General features: G+C 42.2%; 1 protein-coding gene across 2 annotated transcripts; it reads right to left on the minus strand.

The window, feature by feature from the left end:
- Positions 1–1867: 1867 nt before the first annotated feature.
- On the minus strand, positions 1868–19490 carry LOC306929746 (uncharacterized protein). 2 transcript variants are annotated; one of them, XR_013790835.1, is made up of 6 exons: positions 18975–19490; positions 16189–16348; positions 14703–14830; positions 8377–8685; positions 3345–5449; positions 1868–3273 (listed from the first exon to the last, which is right to left on the minus strand). XR_013790835.1 is itself a non-coding variant. In XM_079510398.1 (5 exons), the coding sequence occupies exons 1-5, from the start codon at positions 19042–19044 to the stop codon at positions 5247–5249; spliced, it is 870 nt and encodes a 289-aa protein (XP_079366524.1). In that variant the 5' UTR covers positions 19045–19490; the 3' UTR covers positions 1868–5246. The 2 variants fall into 2 exon arrangements, 1 of the variants encoding a protein (XP_079366524.1); XM_079510398.1 differs by having other exon boundaries at positions 1868–5449.
- Positions 19491–20704: the final 1214 nt, after the last annotated feature.

Here is a 20704-nt window from a genome sequence, read left to right on the forward strand (position 1 = left end):
GAATGCCCCATTTCAAAATTTAAAATGTATAAAATCTTTTGAAAATAGCAGCTCACAATGCATCACAAAACGCATTGTGATCTAGTAATTGGCTATTTTCAAAAGGACACATTTATATCGGGCTGAAGGGGTTAAAGTATGTTTTGTAATAATAATCAAAATATGCAAAGTAGCTAGTAAATAAGGTTCAAAAAGGGAGAAAAGTACATTATTGTACTTAGTTACTTTCCATGACATCACATTTTATTTTTTTACTGAAGCTATCACTTGATTCATTCATGAAAAAACAACCCTATAAACCTATAAGCTATAATAGTATTCGTATAGAAATTTGCACATAAAAAAGCTATTTACACATTGTACACAGATAAGAGACCTTCATAGTTTTTGAATAGTATCCCATCCAGACAAATCATAGTCATAGATCATAGAAAAATCATAGAAATCATAATAATGATTAATAACCTATACTTTGTCACATGATCTGTTGCTTGAAAATAACATATTTTCAACAAGTGCATGACACCACGTGAGAAAGTTAGTGGCACAAATTAAGCAAGTTATAAGCAGTTTTTACAACTACAAGTTATTGCAATAGCCTAAACATTTATGCATGCCTAATGCACAAACATGCAGCTCACCGAGCTCTTACTGAAAGCTCTTACTGAGCTCTTACTGAAAATTAACCAAAGTGGTATGTTATAATGTTATTATGTGAGGAGGGTTAGTCAGTTTAAGCTGCCAATTAAGGCTGAAATGAGCTGAAATGTAAAACCATATTTCAGTTATTTAGTTTTCAACGCTTAACCATGAATTATTGGCTTTTAAATGCAAGACGGGGTGTGTTAACCCATTTAGACCTGAGGACGATTCTAAAAAGGTCTTCTAAATCCTGAAATTTTTCTGTCAGTGGTGCTCAACCTTTTTCATGTCAAGGTCCCCAAAAATCTATGTATTTGGCCGCCGACCCCCATCTGAAAATATGTAGTTCCAGGAACTCTGAAAGAATATATATTCAAAGATTTTTCGAAAATAGCAGACCTACAAGCGTGGCGCGCTATGAGCTTGTAGATCTGCTATTTTTCAATAGCTAATTTATAACAATGTTTAAAACACCAAAATGGGTTAAGACACTTTGGAAACTTCTAACTTATGTAAAAACCAGGCGAGTAAAGACAATTTCTAACAGCAGATTTCTGGGTACCAAGAAGTTGAGAACCTGCATGCTATCCCTGTCGCCTCCACTGTGGCGGGAGGTCACAGTCACAGATAGGGCCAGCGGTAGACATGATTTGTGTTCATTCATGGCATGCAACACCAGTGTTGATTTCGTCGACTAAAACTAAGACGAAAAATGTTTGTCGACTACCTTTGTTTCACTGACGAAAACTAAATAATGACTAAGCTATGATGACTAAAACTAAACATATGACTAAAACTAAATATATTGACGTATATATTTATATATTGTATATATTTCGTCAATAAGTAAAAACTAGACTAAAATGTTAGGGACTAGTGGACAAGAGATCCAGAATAAGTAATTTTACACTTGGTTTGCATGCTGAAAATAGCCGATCTACAAGCTAAGCTCACAACACGTCGCAGAGCGACGCGTTGTGAGCTTGTAGATCGGCTATTTTCAGCAAGTGTAAAATCAGCCATTACGACGACATCAAGGCCCGCCAAGATACATTTTAGTCGACTAAAATATTATATTTAGTCAACTAAAACTAGACTAACTAGACTAGACTAAAATGTGACTAAAACTAAATGAAAACTATTCAAGAGACTAAAATCGAAATGTGCCGCCAAAAACACTGATGCACACCTCACCACCCCCTCAGTAAGCAGGACACAGAATCGATTGATTGGTCATCATTATATTTACAGACAAAGCTGAAATTGAAAAGACAAGGCATATTGTGTTGGAAAATAAACACATCAGGGATTCTTTACCCCAGAGAATCGAGGTTACACATACATCTGACCACAGTGAAACTGACTGCACTGCAGAATGGCTTGGAAAATTAAAATCACAACATATTTGGTAAAGCAACAGATAGTAGGCAAAGCTATAGGTAAATATTTCACAAAATATGTATTTTTTTCTTTTTCCCCCAAAGCAAATGCCACAAAACATGGATAAACAAAGCATGGTGAACTAACAATGAATAGAAAATGGTGAAATAGTATAAAACACATTGTGAATCAAACAAGAAGACCTAATGAGGTTGGACCAAGGTTCATTAAATAAGGTTAGGAAGCCAAGACCCAAATGTGTGCATGTACAACTTCCTGGTCTCAATTGCGCATGTTTCCTTCCATGGAGCAACATGGAGTCCACTGTACGGTCTTGGCTTCCTAACCTTATTTAATTAACCTTGGGATGGACCAGGATGGAGGAGGTCAATTGCAAAATGGCAGACAGACATGAAAAGACTTCCCCATCACCAGTGAAGCAAGAGTGGAAAAAGCCACATTCCCTCAAAACGAAGAAAACAAGCATTAATATCAAAACACAAATAAATAGAAAATGTTTTCTCATTCTTTGTTGTTTTTTTTTCATTTTTGAAATGTCAGGTTTAAAGAAGGCACAGTCTGTCAACTGAATAGAGGAATCAATGCTGTGCCGTGGTCGTTTTCATTCTAGAAGCAGCTATCTGTTACACATTCATTTAACATTCTACCTATGGTCAACATCTAGCTACAGCTACAAAAGTGGGCATACGAAACACTTAAGCATCCTGAGAAAAATTAAACTTCATCTGGAACTTAGTGAACACACTGAAATTGCACGGAATCTTGAACGTTCTCAGTGCATGTTAGCTCAGGAGATTACATTTCTACAAAGGTTTTCAAAGCAAGTTCAGCACATAAGAGATGAAAGTAGTCTCAAGTATTCTACGAAACACAGAAAAGGATTCAGATGCATTTTCAACATACACAAAAGGAAATATGATAAAATAAAACATGAGATCTACTAGAATACTTTCAGCTTTTTATGTACATTGTACTAGCTCTAACCAACCATCACCTGAGAAGAGCACTGCTGTGAACAGGGCACCTATAGGGTAACCTTTTCAGAACCTTAACCCATTTAGGCCTGGGAACGATTCTAAAAAAATGTCTTCTAAATCAGTTTTCTGAAAAATCTGTCGTTCTCAAACAAAGCAAAGATATGAGTTAAAAAAACGTTTGCTCTGAAAAGAATATATATTCAAAGATGTGCGCCACATTTTCACGATTTTTCAAAAATAGCAGACCTACAAGCTCGTAGCGCGGCACTCGGTGCCGCGCTATGAGCTTGTAGATCTGCTATTTTTAAACAGCTAAAGCATAACGTAATGCTTAAAACACCAAAAGGGGTTCCCGCCCAAAATGGGTTAAGTATAAAAACTAGGTGAAAACACGATCTATGTTGGGTACAGCAGATGAACAACACGTGAACATTCCCTTTGGCTGTTAGTTCACAAGGAGGAGTAGAACCAAGGACAGTCTAAAGAGGACGAGACGCGAAGACCGTACGGGCGACGCCATGTTGCTTATGGTGCTCCATGGAAGGAAAGAAACATGCGCAATGGGCTATATGCAACCAACACTTCCGCGTTCAGCTTCCTTGGTCTCAACTGCGCATGTTTCTTTCCTTCCATGGAGCACCATAAGCAACATGGCGTCGCCCGTACGCTCTTCGCGTCTCGTCCTCTTTAGACAGTCCTTGAGTAGAACAAGGAAACAAGAGGGCGGAAATAATACATCTATGGATAAGGCAAGAGCAAAAGTCACGTTTGTTTTGCCAGAAACAGCAGTTTGTAATTTCTGGTATAAAGGATATATCGCCTAATGCTTGAGACATACAGTAGGCACAGTTTGTTGTTGTTGTTGCAATTTGTCTGATATGCCTCTAATGAAAAGGTAATACATTAGGGGCTCCATTTTCGCCACCGCTAAAACCCTTATCCCTAAACTTCTTTGCCTTTTTTCTTTTACTATTTTGAAAAACATTTTTGAATAGTTCAACTAGCCAATCTACATTGACACGTTGTGAGCTTGTAGACTGGCCATTTTAACTATTCAAAAATGTTTTGCAAAATAGTAAAGCGGTGACGAAAATGGAGCCCTAGGAGTCTTCCAATGAAACATAATTCTATACAGGATCAGTCTCATTCCCGAGTCCAAGTAAAAATCCTTTGCTTCACAGAGTGCAATATTTTTTGCACCGTTGATAAAGATGCAGAAAATGTCTATCAAGGGGTACAAATAACTCTGGATCGATTTCAGAAACAGAGACACACAACAGAACAGGGTTCATCAGTGTAAAAATAAAAACAGCAGCAAGCAATCATGTAATGTTTATACTTAAATGGCAGTTTTAAAGTCCCCACCTAAATTTGAACCTTTGGGACAAATTCCTACTCACTGTGGCTGGTGAATAGACCGGATGAATTGTGGATTCAATGACAGGGTTATTCATCTTCATACAGGAAAGAAGGAGGAGACTCTGGGGACATGTTCAGGAGGAGGCTGAAACTTGAGATTAATTAGATGCTCTGATAAACGGCCACCGATCGGAGATCGGCCAATATTCACTCCGATCGGCAATTGACCCTATCTAGAGAAACCGATCTTTTACACCATTTATACATTTATGGTATAAATGTCAATCAGATATATAGTATAACATCATTTAGCATTTTTGTGACAGGCCTAAACATTCTCCCCTTCCTCCCCACACACAGGAACAGTTTTGATGTGGGTTTTGACATAATTATTAAAAAAATTGGAAATATTCAAATTTGCCTCTTATGCACAAGATCGGCATCGGCCATATCGGTATCGGCCGATCATGAGAAAAACAATCGGTGATCGGGATCAGCCCCAAAAAACCTGATCGGAGCATCCCTACTTGAAAGTGATGAGATGTACTTCTTGGATATACAACAATATAAAACAAACTCAGTGGTTTTGTTCCCTAAGCATGGTCCGTGACAAAGACATAGCTGAAAAAAGAAACAATCAATGGTTCTTTACTGACTGAGGTTACACCGTGACGTCATGCAACAAAAACCTTACGCGTACGGTAATGCCTCAAGAGATGAACTACAGGCATCACATTCACATCTAACCACCAAATATACGTCGCAGTGTCCCTCATCAGTTTAAACACATCACAAAACACGCACATAATTCAAAGTCCAGCACATCGAACACGGACCAGGATGTTGTGATATGGGGGCCTAACAGGTTCAGTTCTTGGGCGGAGGTGGACCGTATGCCGGGTTGTAGGCGGGCTGGGCAAGGTAGTCTGGCTGAGCGCCGTGAGCGGGCGGTGCGTTGGGCTGGAGGGCCTGGGCCTGGGCCGGAGCCGGTGGCTGGAGAGGATACGCTGGTTGACCGGGTGCATATGCTGCCTGGCTATAAGGCATCGGAGCGGCAGAGTAGCCGGGAGCTGCCGGGGGGACAAGAACAACAAAACATTTGTATTTTAACCCATTTTTAGACCTGAGGACGATTCTAGAAATGTTTTCTAAATCCTGCCAGTTTACAGAAAAACCCCATGTATCTATATCAGTCGTTCTCAAACATTTTCATGTCAAGGACCCCCAAAAATTATATGTAATTGCCCTCCGACCCCCCATCTCAAAATATGTTGTTCCAGGGTCAGAATGGATTAATATAAAAGAGCAAGTGAAGCCACCACAAAGTACGCTTTGCTGGGATTATGTTATTTGTCAGGAAGTTTCAGCAACCACAGGCTCAGTTCCGTCCCCGAGAAATAAATACACTTGTGCCTCCAGTTCCTTTTTTTTTTTTTTACATTTTATTCAGACATATGCTTTCACAACGCCAACAGTATCCACTCCTCCACATCCAGCTGCATCTATTTTGAATGCATTTACCAGAAACCTGCCTCGTAATTATGTTAAGTACCCCAGTGGCTGCATCCCAAGTCTTTTGCCTTCTTTATCCTCACTTGAACCGGAAGTTCAATTCGGTGCACCTTTGACGGATAAGCCAAGTCTCTTATTCCCGCTACAAGGAGCTACGTATGATCGAGGAGACACAAGTTTCTCTCCAAGAAGACCTTTCCAAGCTGAACTGCATGACTCTGTCCCTACAGCAAGCTGAACTGCATGACTCTGTCCTACAGCAAGCTGAACTGCATGACTCTGTCCTACAGCAAGCTGAACTGCATGACTCTGTCCCTACAGCAAGCTGAACTGCATGACTCTGTCCTACAGCAAGCTGAACTGCATGACTCTGTCCCTACAGCAAGCTGAACTGCATGACTCTGTCCCTAGAGCAAGCAACGCTTGCTATGTTACAGTTGTGCTTCGGTGGTTTTCGCGGGGGATGCCGATGTGAAACCGTAGTGGGTCAAAATTAAACTGTGGCGTTACCCAAAGAATGTTTTTTCATCAGAGGACTTTTTTTCTCCTTCTCTAAACATCGTCATCAAGTGGGCTCAGCTGTGTTATCAGAAATGGGCGTCGCTTAACGTGGCGCTACAGAGGAGCCGACTTACCACTTCTTAATTTTTTTGTTTGTTTGTTTCCTCATCTCCTGTGGCGCAAAGAAAGGACGCAACTCGTGAGGAAAACAAGGATTTAATTTAGAGACCTGGGATGCAGCCATGTTAAAAATACCTTGTTCTAAGTGCCTCACAAGGGTGTATTTTGAAGAATATCTTATAATCTACAGTTCAGAGTAGAGCTATCTATTAACAAAAAATAATAATAATCACACCCGTGTGAAGTGAGGGGCGCTCTTATCATCTTACTATGATTAGGTGATGTAATGATGATATAACACAAACGATGTCAAATCTTTATTGTTAATGGGATTTAATGTTTGTGTTTAGGGACAAAACAAACATTAATTTCTCTTCATTGACTGTCAAAGGCGTTTTTAAAACAAACATTGAACTAAAAACAAACATTAAACCTGTATATGATATGGCTTTTAGAAATGATATACTCAGATAAACATTTTATCCAGCAGTGGCTCAGGAGGTAGAGTGGACAAACCCGGACACAAAACTATAATGTCAATAAAGCAGTTTTTATTCTGTTTCTGTAATTGAAGCGATTTTCAGTACCTAGAAAAAGAAAATTGTACGCATTACTAGTACTAGACCTGTACGTGCCCGTTGGCCACCGGCCTACTTGAGAGCAATGCAAATTGGGAACCTAATAATACCCGCTGTCAACTTGTGATAGCACCCGTTTTAACTATCTGTCTGTGTCCCACATGGAGATCTCTGTATCTGCCAGTCTGCCTGTGTGTGAAGAGTGCAAACTGACTGTGAAAAGTGGAGTGGTAAAGTAATCAATAAGCCTATCTCACAGAATTTCCCCGCCCCCCTAAATACGCCCCCTTTCGGGGTTAGTGGTGATAGCGTGACGTCACTCCATAGACGCTACATGTTAACAGAGGTTATTTAAGAAGTCTACAACTTTTGTTTTCTCAAGGTAAGGTTTGTTCTATCTGCTCGACCTGATTTACCATCTTGTTTGCTTCATAATAATATTGGTCTGTCACATTTTTACATTCGAAAATGTACTTAGATTCTCCAGAGAAAAAAACGTGTAAATGCCCATGTTAAAGTCACCACTATTTACCGGAAGTGGGCGTGAAAAACGGGCTGTGAGATAGGCCTATTTGCAGGTGTGGGGCAAAGGGCTGGAAATTGCACAGGTGACCAGAGCCGAACAACTCAATGCCGGGCACTGCACTCCCTGCGGGGGTGTGGAACGCGTGTGTCGAATGTGAAGTCGGTGGGGCAAACGGTTCTCGAGTTACGTAAATTACAACCGTACACACACACACACACAAACACAGACACAGACAGACAGAGACGTGGCACATTTATAGAAGGACTAGACCTGTACGTGCTCGTCGCAGTCGGCCACCGGCCTACTTGGGAACGATGGAACTTGGGAACCTAATGATATACGTTGTCATAGCACCCGTTTTAACTGTCAGCCGGTGTCCCACATTACATGGAGATCTGTGTATGTGCCGGTGTTCCTGTGTGTGTGAAGACTGCAAACTGAAAGTGTACTTGGCAATCAATTCGGCCCACTGGCAGAGCCTGATTGGTTGAGCCTCAATTGGCTGAGGCAGAGGCTAGAAATTGCACAGGTGAAAGGAGTTGGCCTCATTAGGCCCACTGGCAGAGCCTGACCAGAGCCTTTTGTGGTGGTTCTGGAGAACCGTGGGTCTGAACGACTCGATACGCGTGTGTCGAATGTGAAGTCGGTGGGTCAAACAGTTCTCGAGTTACGTGCATTACAACCGTACACACACACACGCACGCACACAGAGACGTGGCGCATTTATAGTAGGATTGTAATTATCATTTCAAACACTCACCAGCTTCCTGATACGGGGGTGGGGGTCCCGGCGTGTAAGGTTGCCCCTGGTAGGGCGCAGTGGGTGACCCGTAGCCCTGGGGTTGCGCCCCGTAGCCCTGGGGTTGCGCCCCGTAGCCCTGGGGTTGCGCTCCGTAGCCCTGGGGTTGCGCTCCATAGCCTGGTTGGGCGGGTATCGGTTGGTATTGGCCTGGATACTGCCCGCCCTGGTAGGACTGTGGCGGTGCGTGGACCGTCGGCTGCTGGGGGTAATGGGCCCCCTGGGGAGTAGAGGTGACCACCGTGGTGTGTGTGGTGGTGGCTATCACAGCTGTGGAGAAAACACAGGAAGAGAAATGAGATGAGAATAGAGAACTTATGTGGTGTGTGTGGGTGGTGGCTATCACAGCTGTGGAGGAGAAACACAGGAGAAATGAGATGAGAATAGTAGAACTTCTGACTTTAAAAACCCATTTAGACCTGAGGACAATTCTACCAAATGCCTTCTAAATCCTGACAGTTTTCTGAGAAACCTCATGGTATCTGTACAGTATGTCAGTCGTTCTCAAACAATTTCATGTCAAGGACCCCCACATATATATGTAATCGGCCGCCGACATCTGAAGATATGTTGTTCCAGGGACCCCCCAGAAGCAAAGATTTGAGTTAAAAATGTTCGTTCTGAAAGAATATATATTCAAAGGTTTGCGCCACATTTTCACGATTTTTCAAAAATAGCAGACCTACAAGCTTGTGCTATGCGCTTGTAGATCTGCGATTTTTCAATAGCTAAAGTATAACATAATGCTTAAAACACCAAAAGGAGTTCCCGCCCAAAATGGGTTAAAAGTAGTAGTTCTGCATGTTATCCCAGTGTTGTTTCAATGTGTCAATATTTGTATTATAATTATAATTTTTATAACCACTTATTTTGTATACATGCTTTCAAAAGTAAAAGGTTTACCATTATTATTATTAATTTATATTTGAAAACAATATGTAGAAATTAGGAATATTACAAGATACATCTTTAATTGTTTGGAAGGGGGGGGGGGGGAATCACACTTGTGTGAAGTGAGGGGCGCTCTTATCATCATACATCACATTCCGTGCTCGGACAAAATGCTACGAGTAATTAATAGTAAGTAATTAGTAATTCGGGCAAATCACTTTTTGGCGTCTTCAGTTTTCTGCCCTTTTTTTTCATCTTCAATATATACTTTGCTCAACCAATCAAATCATCGCTATGGGGGGTGATCAGCCAATCACAAGCCAATGTTTGTGTTCACACAGACCCCGAACACTGGGCATGGGAGGGGCTAGCACCCCTCAACCAATCACTAGCGCCTCCATTGCACAATAATCACACACATTCAGTCAGAAAACGAATGAAAGCGGCGCTATATTCACTCAATTAGTTCACTCATTTGTCCAAACAGTTTCTAAATGTGATAAAACTCTGATGCGATACGACATGCTGAAGATTTGTCACGTAAACTCAGAGTAAACAAAAACATAACTCAAATATAAGCTTAACCACGTCTCTTAGCTAACCAAGTATTCCAAATCTCCTCTTATTTCATTGTAATTCCCATTTCCTGGCTGCTAATCCTCTCCACTGAGGGGAAGGCAGGATACTCGTAGTGTTTCCACTTGAAGAAAGTCAGGTGACGTTAGGTTGCATTTGACGACAGGGATGTTTTCAGAGAGAACTTTTGTTTGTCCAGGGTTGTTCAAAGTGTGTATCGTGTGTGTGTGTGTGTGTGTGCGCGTGCATGCATGTGAAAGAGAGAGAGACACTAGACAGTTCATCTGCACCACCAACTAATCTTCCACAGTTAGCGAGGACTCATTGTGACCACTTCCTGTCAATGACGTGCTGTGGTTGTCGTGGAAACAATGAGTCACACAAGGTGGAGTTCTGAAATTCCTGATTTGGATTCCCGACAAACATTCATGCAACGGCCTCAACTCAGGACTTTCCACGCTCCCTCTCTCCCTCTCTCTCTCTCTCTCTCTCTCACTGCTTCAGTCTGCTGCACTTTGAGACTACAGTCTGGAAAACTAGGACAGCCTGGCTAGAACCACAGACTGGAATGACAAGTGTGGGGAGGGAGGGAGGGAGGGAGGGACGGACAGACAGACAGCAGTGTTGATTTTGTCGACTAAAACTAAGACGAAAATTTTTCGTCGACTACCTTTTTTTCCACTGAGGAAAACTAAATGGAAACTAAATGAAAACTAAGCTATGATGACTAAAACTAAATATATTGACAATTTCGTCAACAGATAAAAACTAGACTAAGTCATTTTACACTTGGTTGCATGCTGAACATAGCCGATCTACAAGCTCACAACACGTCGTGCTGCGACGCGTTGTGAGCTTGTAGATCGGCTATTTTCAGCAAGTGTGAAAAGGCAAGTGCATCAAGGCCCGCCAAAATACATTTTAGTCGACTAAATCAACTGTAGATTTAGTCGACTAAAATCGTATGATGTTTAGTCGACTAAAACTAGACTAACACTAAAACATTCCAGGTGACTAAAATGTGACTAAAACTAAATGAAAACTATTCAAAAGACTAGGACTAAAACTAAAATAGAAATTTTCTGCCAAAAACAACACTGACAGACAGACCACCCTGGGCAAGACCTACGCTGTAAAGACTATCATTTGTTTGGGCGGAAGTTGCAGGATTTTAGCGGAAGTATATCGCCCAAGGACATGACGTCGATGCTTTACAAATCAGTTTACATTCTCCGCGAATTAAACAAGTGTTGTGATTGGTCGGTAAAATATCGTATCCGGGGGAAATACATCTGATGGATGTTCCGGAGGATACATCCGCCGATAGCTTCTCTCCCTTAGGTTGTGACCGAGCTTTTCTTTTCGCAGATAAGTAAGCCTGGGACCGAGGCTACAGACAGACACACACCTTTGAAGTTTTCCTCCATTGAGAGAAAGTTATAGAGCGTCGCTGTCCCGCCCCTTTCATGACGACGACAAAAGGCCCAGGAAATAATTCCCCATACATGTCCCCCCCATAGACATTTCAAAAAGTATATTTATTTAAAGATCTGTAAGCCTCGAACAAAGCCAACTCGGATCGTCACAAATCATGACGACAATTTGTTTTTGGCCGAACAAATAATTAGAAAGAAGAAAAAAGGGCAGGGTACAACACTTTTTGTCGTTTTTCTTTTTTTGTAGTCATTTGTTCTGCCCAAATGATTGTGTTTGTTGGAGGACTGCGACCTCATGTTTCTGTATCAGTGGTGCTCGATATACTGAAATATGCTGCTGGCTCATCCGTTGTGTTAAATACTGAAATATGCTGCTGGTGCATACGTTGTGTTAAATACTGAAACATGCTGCTGGCGCATCCGTTGTGTTAAATACTGAAATATGCTGCTGGTGCATCCGTTGTGTTAAATACTGCCAGCAACATTTGCACCTGGCACCGCTCCCTCCCACCCACGATGCAGGGCTGTCCTCTACGGGATGAAAAAGTTGGAAAACGTGGGTGACGTGGTGCTGTACTGCATACCACTGGAGTACAAATTCAATGTCACACACACACACACACCCCCACACCCCCACACCCCCACACCCCCCCCCCCCCCCCCCCCCCCCCCCCCGTCGTGGCCGTCAATGGGTACGCTCATTTAAGAGCTCCCGAGAGGGGACAGAAGGTCTGAATGAGCAGCCTTCTCTCTCAACCAAAACAGAAGGTGGAGGATCATTATCAGGTTCTGTCCATCCGACATGCCCACACGTCATAAGCAATCCAACCGACGCCGTGCTTTGACGTGTGTACACGTCCTAGCGCATTTGCATCGATATCAGACGAGAGAAGAATATTCTGAATTTATTCTCTTTTTTATTTTGAGTTGGACTCCAAGGCCACCATACTCTTCGCTCTTCGTTCATCTGCGGTCCCGGTCACTTCCTAGTTTACCGCTGCAGAAAGAATGCCTCGTATATGCTAATCTAGGGCGCTCTCCGTGGTTTTGATCTGTTGTAGATTAAATAATCTTCCAAAGATGAAGGAATGACAGTTCTTCAGGGTGAAGTATTGAGAATTTATTAAGAAGATTCAGCAGAGAAACAATATACAGAGTGAGGAACAGGCCTCCTTGCCTGTTCCAGCAGCCCCTCCGGGCGCAAGCCTCCTCAACTCTATTCTCAGACAGTCCTTATAGTCCTGTCTTAACAGAGATGCTAATACTGAATGTCCATATACGGATCTGCGCTAAACATAAGGGCGACACACAAATAAGTATACCTTTGCTGACAGCGTGGAGGAGTCAGGACACAGGTCAGCTGTTAGATTGACAGCTGCATGAATTAGGAAGGGGGGGTGCTTTACAGAGTAAAAGCGGCCATATCTGCGTGGCCCCCGAGCTGTTACCCCTGAGTAGGTTTGTTTGTTTTTACCAGTCATCTCTAAATGAGTGCAATCCAATACAAGTGGGACATTCTGAGAAAGAGAGGTAATTTCACAATGAATGCATAATTTGAATGTGAAGGTGTTTTCACTCTGAAATAGGGCGTTATGTTCCGTGTGTGGTTTGACCTTAAACCGGTGGGAGGCTGCAAAGTTTACTCCTACCTTCTCTAAGAGCAAGGGGACTATCCTGCTGTTGCAGTCATGCATACCCAGTACACTTTGCAGATCTACTAATGGCTAGTTAACTGTTGTAGCCTCGCACAGCCAGCCTTCACTTGCAATGCATATAGACAGGAACCCCTTTTGGTGTTTTAAGCATTATGTTATACTTTAGCTATTGAAAAATAGCAGATCTACAAGCTCATAGCGCCGCACCGAGTGCCGCACTACGAGCTTGTAGATCTGCTATTTTTTTTTAATCGTGACAATGTGGTGCAAATCTTTGATTTTGAATATATATTCTTTCAGAGTGAATGTTTTTAACTCCAATCTTTGCTTGTGGGGGGGGCCCTGGAACATCGTATTTTCAGATGGGGGATAAGTCTGGCCCCTCTCAATTGTGGGAGGACTTCACGCCAGAAATGGTGACGGCCAGCCAGATTGGTCTGGGGCCTGGCTATTATAGGGCGGGACATTGCTGACAGAAATCTAACACTGAGAGGGACGAGACGTATCGCTGTGTGGAGTTTGCATGTTCTCCCCGTGTCCCCTAGGGTAGGTAGTAGGTACCCTCAGATGTTCTCCCCGTGTCCCCTAGGGTAGGTAGTAGGTACCCTCACATGTTCTCCCCATGTCCCCTAGGGTAGGTACCCTCACATGTTTTCCCCGTGTCCCCTAGGGTAGGTACCCTCACAAAAAACATGCAGTAATCCTGGTCTCTAAAAATAACGTGCTACGTCCGGCCGGGGAAACTCTCCCGTCAGGTGAAAAGAAGTGGCTTGGACTCCTCATGCATACAAGGAAGCATGAGGTCATTCCGCTGCCCCCCCGCCCGTAGTTTTAACACCCCGAACACCCAGGGTTAATTAATCCATTAAATCAGAGCGCCCAGCGATTTATAGCAACAGAGCACATTTAGCGACGGACCGGATGCTATCCCGGATGTGGCTGAAGCAGCTTGATGTAGCCAAAACACTCTAGAGGCGATCGACAACAACGGGAGGTATGATTAATTCTAAAACGACTAGCGACAGGTGGGCCGTCTAACACATAATCGTTGCTTAGAATTGGATGGAATGATTTAGATGAAGAGTTATTCACATTTTAAGATTTAAAATGTTTAACATTTTCGATGACGTCCCACCGGAAAATAACATTGAATGTTGCGCAACAGACGCTCCCAGCCTGTGGACCGATGCGATCGGTTTTGATATCAATAATCCCCGTCCTTTTTAATCAATCTCCGTCCTGAGCGCTAGTGGGCGTTACTAATTGATTGAAAGGAGAACTCCGTCCTTGCCACTCAGGGTGTTAATAATCAGTATAATTACAGTGCTTCTTGTGTAAAAGGTCATTTGAACAACAAAATAAGAGAAAACATTTGCGTTTTAGGGATGCACCGAAAGGGAAATTCTTGGCCGAAACCGAATACCGAATATAGGAAACAGTTGGCTGAAAACCGAATACCCGAATATGATTAATATTATATATCTTTTTTCCTACCATTGCTGTCATGGCCGTACCTAAAGGTACCTGATTTATGGCAAAATAAATGATTATGGCTAAACTTAACTTAAATAATAATCACTATTATGGGTCCATAAAACATTTATGGCCTATTCGGGCCGAAACCGAATAGGCCGAAAATGCATTTTTACTTTTTTAGCCATTTTCTGCCGAATATTTTCTGCGGCCGAATATTCGGTGCATCACTAGTTATTAGCAAAGTGTTCCTTACGTCGTGGCTTGCGGCACATCTTGTAGAGGCAGCAGCAGGGACACACACAGCAGCAGATGAAGAGGATGATGATAATGACCACAGCTGCCACGCCCGAAGCGATGGTAACGGTCTCCTGCATGCCGAAGCTAAGACAGGGGATGGGGTTGGACGATTAATACACACAAAATCATATTGATATCATCCATTAAACCATTCTGGGCAGGAACCCCTTTTGGTGTTTTAACCCATTTAGGCCTGACGTCGAAATTTAAAATAAAATGTCCTCTAAATCTTGACAGTTTTCTGAAATACCTCATGTTTCTGTATCAGTGGTGCTCAATATTTCATGTCAAGGACCCCAAAAATTATTATGTAATTGGCCGCCGACCCCCCCCCCATCTGAAAATATGTTGTTCCAGGAACACCCCCATCTGAAAATATGTTGTTCCAGGAACCCCCCGCCCCAGAAGCAAAGATTTGAGTTAAAAACGTTCGCTGGGAAAGAATATATATTCAAAGATTTGCGCTACATTTTCATGATTTTTCAAAAATATATTTTTCAATAGCTAAAGTATAACATAATGCTTAAAACACCAAAAGGGGTTCCCGCCCAGAATGGATGAAGCATTATGTTATACTTTTAGCTATTGAAAAATAGCAGATCTACAAGCTCATAGCACGGCACCGAGTGCCGCGCTACGAGTTTGTAGATCTGCTTTTTTTTTTTTTCGTGAAAATGTGGCGCAAATCTTTGAATATAATATTCTTTCAAATTCAGAGCGAACCTTTTTAACTCAAATCTTTGCTTCTGGGGGAATCCCTGGAACAACATATTTTCAGATGGATGGTCGGCGGCCAATTAGATATATTTTTGGGGGTCCTTGACATGAAAATGTTTGAGAAAGACTGACATAGAAACATGCGTTCATGATTTAGAAGGCATTTGTAGAATTGTCCTCAGGTCTAAATGGGTTAAAGTACAGGCTGAAGTGATATCATCAACAACCAATATACATAATACATGTCATGTGCAACTATGTCAAAATAGAAGAAATAATGGTAAATTCTCATGTCTAATTTAACCTATGACGACACATACAGATGAACATGATAAACAGTGAACCGTGCTAGTAACTAAAACTATGAATTACCGGTATTAACAAATTAATGAGAATAAATATGTTTCGTAACATTTCGAATCTTGAACGTATGAGAACTACTGGCATTCGTAGAATCTGCCTCAATGTTACAGAGCAAAATCCTCAAGTGTCAACTTGTGGTGTGCGTTGTGTAGCCACAACGCACACCAAAAGGGGTTCCCGTTCTGAATGGGTTAGAATCAATACCTATTACCTGCCACTATGTTCCTGTTCTAACCGCCAAAAGCCACGATTGCAGCAGTATCTGTTGAAGCAGCTTCCGCAGCAAAGCCATTGGCCGTTGCATTTGTTATTTTATGTTATCCATGTAAGACTTTACAGTGGCAGTATGAAGATAGTTATACCTGTCACACTCTTCCTGTTTATCCTCGTCAAAACGCCAAAAGAGATCAGTGCAGCAGTGTCTGTTCAGGCAGCTTCCGCAGCAGAACTCTCCCCGCCCCTTGCATGATATCTTCTCATGGAATCCAAACGCATCCGTGTAGGACTTACAGTGGCGGTCCCCTGTCGGTATGAACAGAGTTTAGTTTAGAATCAATACCTGTCACCGTTTATCCTAGTCAAAACTGGGAGGAAAAAAAATCACACCCGTGTGAAGTAAGTGGTGCAACTCCGTGTGGGGGGTCCCCGGAACTATCAGACCCGCAGGAACGCGCCCAAGGGTGCCGGCCTGGTTCCGGCGAGCCGCCCCGCGTCCGAAGCGGTCGAGAAATGACAGAGTTACCGTGTGGGAGCCCCCGGAACATCCAGACCCCCAGGATGTTCCGGGCAGGCACACACAAAGCTAAAGATGGAGTGCCACGATTCTTTTCCACCCTAAAACATGATCATCAGGTATTATTATAATATAAGGAAGAAGAACTTCCAAAAAGTGTACAGTATTTGTTAAAATCATGCTTTTATGTGGACATGCCTGCCCACCAGTTCATTAAGTATGCCTGGTTTGCCTGGTGGGTGGTGATGGGTGGTGATCCACCTGAACTGAAACTGAACTGGGGAGGGGTTAGGGATGGGGCTGATAGTGTGATGTCACTATTTTACTGTTTATTTCATTGGCCCGTTTGACTGTCAAGGGTTCAGCCTCCAGGAAGAAACCCTAAATACAAAGTTAGTACACCATTCCATTGCACATAAAAACAACTCCAGGGTGTCTAATGAAGTACTGTCACCTCATAGACACATGAAAAACACAAAAAATGTGGCACTCCATCTTTAATGAAGTGGTTGCACCACTTAAAAAAATTATGTTTATCAACAACAGATAAATAGCGGCTACTAGAGGTGCTCTGCTCGACCGGCCACCGATCGGTGAGTGGCCGATTTTCACTCCAAATGATTTGAACAGCGATCTGCAATTTACCCAATCTGGAGAAACCATAAATCAGATATATAGTATAATATCGTTTTGCATCTTTATGCCCCCCCCCCCCCCCCCGCACACACAGGAACAGTTTTGAAATTTTCCCCTTACGCACAAGATCGGTATCGATCCCAAAAAGCCTGATCGGAGCACCTCTATGTGTAGTATCGGCTACTGCCAATATCTGGAGCTTTATTTATAATACAGATATTAATGGACAACAGCAAATATCAGCTGATACCCATACGTCAGTGCATCACTGAAGACAACTTAAAGCAGTCAGTGAGTGTCATGGAATTTATGGGAACATATCATGACCAACTTCCTCCTTAAACAAAGAATGATATGTAAAAATAGAACTCACTGTAGCTCTCCTTTTATCTGTGATATCATATTATTTTCTCATTTTTAATGAACTGTGCTCGTGATGACTAAACATTAGATCATGGGATAAATACCCCCACACCCCACCTTTCCAAAACAAATCAGCAAATTGCAGCAGCAATGTTCCAATTTGTGAAAAGCCATCCCAGAACAGTGGAGAATGTTATAGTAGCAAATTAGCAAAGCGATTCAAATGGGTTTATTTGTCACTCGCTCCAACAACAACAAGTAAGGAGGCCGGCAAAATGTTGGCGTGACATGATGCTCTGCAGACTGTGCCCACAACAATATAATGTTGGTAAAAAACAACATACATGTTAAATAGTTAAGAACTCCATGATGTCAACACTTGTGATTTGCTTCCATTTAAGCCAATAAAGACCATTGTTGTTGAGGTCATAAGATAACACAAATGTTGGGCGATTAATGCCTGGCTCACAATATGACAGGGTAATATTTAAAAAAAAAAAAATACAATCTGTATGGTTGCGCATGGGGGGCGTTGGCATACACTGATTGATTGATTGATTGAAATATTTATTAACAGTTAATTACAGTACATGTCAAGCTCAACTCAATACAAAGACTGTTAACTGAGCCAATAAAGCATTACACTTGTTTACAAGAGGGTCCACCTTGTTCAATTCATCAAAACATTTAGAGACGTACGAATAGACACTTCTATATATGGCCAAAGCACAGAACAGGAATTCATCATATAAAAGGAGGTAAAAAGGGGAAAAAAACATATACAGTGAGGGGGAAAAGGGGTTGAACACAGGAAATGGCCCTCCACTTAACAATTTCCAAAATAATGTAAGCACTTGTTTTGTCTAAGATTATGATTCCTGCTGTAGCATTAATTTATTAGCCTTTGATGAAGACTGTTTATTATGTGACAGTCTTGTACCAAAGCTGTGGCATTTGGATACATTTAGATAGAGCAGGGCTGATGGGGGTACCAATTTAAATAATAATAATAATAATAATAATAATAATAATAAACGAATTAGTTTGGCCATGTTTTGACTCGAGTGTTGTTCGCCAAGTACAGAAACGCCAAACGTTCCAATTCCGTCGCTCAGTTACAACAATGTTGGCAACAAAAACGGACAACTATAATGTCACAAAGACATATATGGTCCTTTCTTTTAGAGAACTGCGCCAGAACAGAAAACAATGATGCTTTAAATGTAAACACTTTCACTGTCTCACACTTAGCGTAGCTAATACCTTTAGCATCGCCCCAAGCCGAGCCTCTCTTCACGTCGACCTCTAGTCGGCCGAAGCCGAGAGGAAAAGCCCCGCTAGAAAACAACAATACAACCCCTCCCCGGTCCGGCAATATGGCGAAGAAAACAACAATATATTATCACACTCACTCACCAGACACCGTGGGAACGACACATGCACAGAAGACAAACAGGAGAACACCGGACAGGCCGCCCGCCGCCATGGCTACTTAAAGATATTCCTTCAAACAAATCTCCCCGTGTGCCTCCTACCGTCCTACGGGTGGAGACTGGAGACAGTGGAGAGAGAGAGTACTGGAAGAGCTTCCCTTGTTTCGGTTCTTGCCTGTGTGTGTGTGCGTGTGTGTGTGTGTGGAAAGCCTGTGTGTGTGTGTGTAGTGACTGTAGTCGTGTGTGTTGTAGCTACTCGTCTCGTCCATCTATCTAATAGAAGAGTTACGACATTGAGGGGGCAGAAACCGAGTGCTGTTCATGCAGCCTGGATGGAGAGGGACAAGCTGAGGTTTGAAATACATTGTGTGCAACATGCCAACTGTTTTAAAGTATTGTACAGTGACAACTAAAGTCTCTTTAATGTTTATGTTGTACGATTATTACTACAAAACAATCTAAAATAAAGGGATTTAAGAGCATTAAAGCTGGGTCCAGGACTTGTCCCTACTTGTTGTCCCCATTCTCAATAGAAGTCTATGTAGAGAGCCGCCATTGCACTGGTCTGGCCCCATGTAGTAGTAGTACACTTCGTGGTACGACGGTGTCGCTAGCCATTAGCCAAAATTAACTTCCACACACATTTATAAACAACCTGGTTTTATTGATTGATTGAAAATGTTATTCACAGTTTGTACGACGGGTACAGTTCAACTTCAAACGTAGGTACTCCTGTTCTCCTGCCCTTGAACAAGGCATCAACCACTACGATGAAATGTGTTCTATGAGCAGGGCCTGGCTGGAAACAAGTTCTTGAGCTTAGCCCAGATACCCTGGGTAAATATAGATTTCATTTCATTTCATTACTAAGGTACAGGTCAAACTGCTACGAGGATGAAAACCAGAAAAAGCCTTGTTGAAGACTTGTTTACATCAGGGTCCTCCATTTTCAATGCATACGAACATAAACTAAAGACAATACTACACACTTCTATGCAAAAAAATAAATCATCATACAGTTGAAGTCATTATATATCAGCTTGCATTCCATTGTTATTGTACCTTTATAGTGGGGTTTTCTGTAGTCGCGTTTGCAGTCTCTAGTCACTGTGTGTGTGTGTGTGTGTTGTGTTGGGACCTCATATATACTCTAAGGTTGGGACTGTCACTCTGTCAGTGAGACAGCATTCCAGGACAGGGGGGGTGCACAGTACACGCCCAAGCATTCTGGCTTCTTTTGTTTAGGGGAGAGATCCGAGAGAGAGAGAGAGAGTGTGTGTGTGTGTGTGTGTGTGTGTGTGTGTGTGTGTGTGTGTGTGTGTGTGTGTGTGTGTCTATACCTACATCCAGTGATCTTGGTACAATATAGAAATTGATCTATTGAAGATTCTGACGTTCAAATGTACATATTTTTTGTTTAGATTGTATTGCTGTATTGTTGTATTGTGCTTTCTGCTTTGGCAATGTAAACGTATGTTTTCTCATGCCAATAAAGCCCTTTGAATTGAATTGAATTGAATTGTGTGTGTGTGTGTGTGTGTGTGTGTGTGTGTGTGTGTGTGTGTGTGTGTGTGTGTGTGTGTGTGTGTGTGTGTGTGTGTGGAGGCAGGGGGGAGGTTAAGTTAAGATAAACTTCAGTTTATCTACAGACACATTTTATTTATATAGACTACTTAATGTTTTTTAATCTCCAAAACATAAATGTATGGTGTG

The sequence above is a fragment of the Electrona antarctica genome (genome assembly GCF_951216825.1).
Source record: "Electrona antarctica genome assembly, chromosome: 9".
Lineage (NCBI taxonomy): Eukaryota > Metazoa > Chordata > Actinopteri > Myctophiformes > Myctophidae > Electrona > Electrona antarctica.